At 40.3% G+C, this 1886-nt stretch overlaps 1 protein-coding gene across 1 annotated transcript; it reads left to right on the forward strand.

Moving 5' to 3' along the window:
* Positions 1 to 303: 303 nt before the first annotated feature.
* On the forward strand, positions 304 to 1041 carry LOC101309422 (uncharacterized mitochondrial protein AtMg00810-like). Its single transcript, XM_004292752.1, has one exon. The coding sequence runs from the start codon at positions 304 to 306 to the stop codon at positions 1039 to 1041; it is 738 nt and encodes a 245-aa protein (XP_004292800.1).
* The last annotated feature ends 845 nt before the right edge of the window (positions 1042 to 1886 follow it).

The raw sequence follows: 1886 nt of genomic DNA on the forward strand, positions 1-1886 counted from the left end.
TTTAATGATCCAGAGATAGTCTGCAAGCTTCATAAATCTATTTATGGCTTAAAGCAATCTCCACGTGCTTGGTATGCCAAACTGAGTTCAGTGTTGGAAGAAGTCGGGTTTTGCAGAAGCAATGCAGATTCATCTCTATTTGTTCGCATTGGCTCAACAAGCAAGCTTGTAGTTCTAATCTATGTTGATGATCTAATTGTGACCGATGACAATGTTGAAGAGATTAACATTCTCAAACAATCTCTCCATAGCAAGTTTGCTATAAAGGATTTGGGGCCACTTGAGTACTTTCTTGGCATAGAAATGGCTACTTCTCATAAAGGTCTGTTTCTAAATCAAAGAAAGTATGTTTTCGATTTGTTGAAGGATACAGATATGTGGGATAGCAAACCAGCTAGCACTCCCCTGGACAGCAAGTTTCAACTTGATGTATCAAGTGAACTCCTCTTGGATATCAGTTCGTATCAAAGGCTGGTTGGTAAGCTTATTTATCTTACTATTACACGCCCTGATATAACTTATGCAGTGAGCATAGTTAGTCAATTTATGCATGCTCCTACCATGGCTCATGTCCACATTGTCAAGCGTCTTCTTCGCTACTTAAAGGGATCTGTTGGGAGAGGTATCCTGATGAAACAAAATGGCAACACAGACATCATGGGCTACACAGATACTGATTGGGCAGGAAATTCTCTTGATCGTAAGTCCACTACAGGTTTTTGTACCTTTGTAGGTGGTAACTTGGTTAGTTGGCGAAGCAAGAAACAAACTGTTGTTTCTCGTTCTAGTGCCGAAGCTGAATATCGAGCTATGGCTTCCACTGCTTGTGAGCTGATATGGCTAAAGGGATTGCTGTCTGACTTGGGATCCCCAACTCGTCAACCAATATCTCTTTATTGTGACAATCAAGCTGTTATGCATATTGCTTCTAATCCGGTCTTTCATGAAAGAACCAAGCACATAGAGGTTGATTGCCATTATATTCAAGCTCAAGTCCAGTCCAAGGTTATTGAAACTTTTTACACTCGAAGCCAAGACTAGTTGGCTGACATTTTCACAAAATCTCTTTCCGCTGCTCAGTTTCATCGACTCTTAGGCAAGCTTGGCTCAATGAATCCCCTTGATCCAGCTTGAGGGGGAGTATTGGAAGTAGAAGCATGGTGGGATTAATCCATTGTCTTTTGGTTAATCTCATGTCTTTATTTTTTTACTGTTTACTGTACATTTTCACTGTAAAGGAGATAAAGTCTGTTTTATCTCAGCCATATATACATTGTAGATCTGAAAAACTCTTGTTATCAAGAAAGTATCAGAAAACCTTCCACAAATCTGTGTCAAGTTTTCTTCACAATCTAGCTAGCTATGCCTAGAGAAACAATGAAGAAAGTGAGCTACAGTTTCTTTCATTTTCAGTGGAATTTGCTAGTCTTTGAGGAAATTAATTTTATTACTTTGATTAGTGTAATGGGTTATATGAGGACTGGCCATGGATGCAAGCAAGAATCTGCAAGGTAAACAAGAAAGGTTCAAGCTTGAATTTCGGGGTTTTGAGTTTTTGGTGATGAGTTTGATGTAAGAATTGAAGTGGGTCTTTTACTTTTTAAAAGATTAAAGGTATAACGCCAAGGAAGTCTCAAGGGGGAAGTTTCTGGTGCGGAAGTCTCCGGCAAAGTCAGCATGTACCATTCTCTCTCTGAAATCACAAGTTGGGTGAGATGCGGGGATGTTTCCGGTAGCAAAGTCAATATTGCTCTGTTGGAGAGAGAGAGAGAGAGAGAGAGAGAGAGAGAGAGAGAGAGAGAGAGAGAGAGAGAGAGAGAGAGAGAGAGAGAGAGAGAGAGAGAGAGAGAGAAGAGAGAGAGAGAGAGAGAGAGAGAGAGAGAGAG

The sequence above is a fragment of the Fragaria vesca genome, linkage group LG2 (assembly GCF_000184155.1).
Source record: "Fragaria vesca subsp. vesca linkage group LG2, FraVesHawaii_1.0, whole genome shotgun sequence".
Classification (NCBI taxonomy): Eukaryota; Viridiplantae; Streptophyta; class Magnoliopsida; order Rosales; family Rosaceae; genus Fragaria; species Fragaria vesca.

Coding starts and splice junctions, on each gene's coding strand:
- LOC101309422 (XM_004292752.1), top strand. CDS start 304: ATGGCTACTTCTCATAAAGGTCTGTTTCTAAATCAAAGAAAGTATGTT.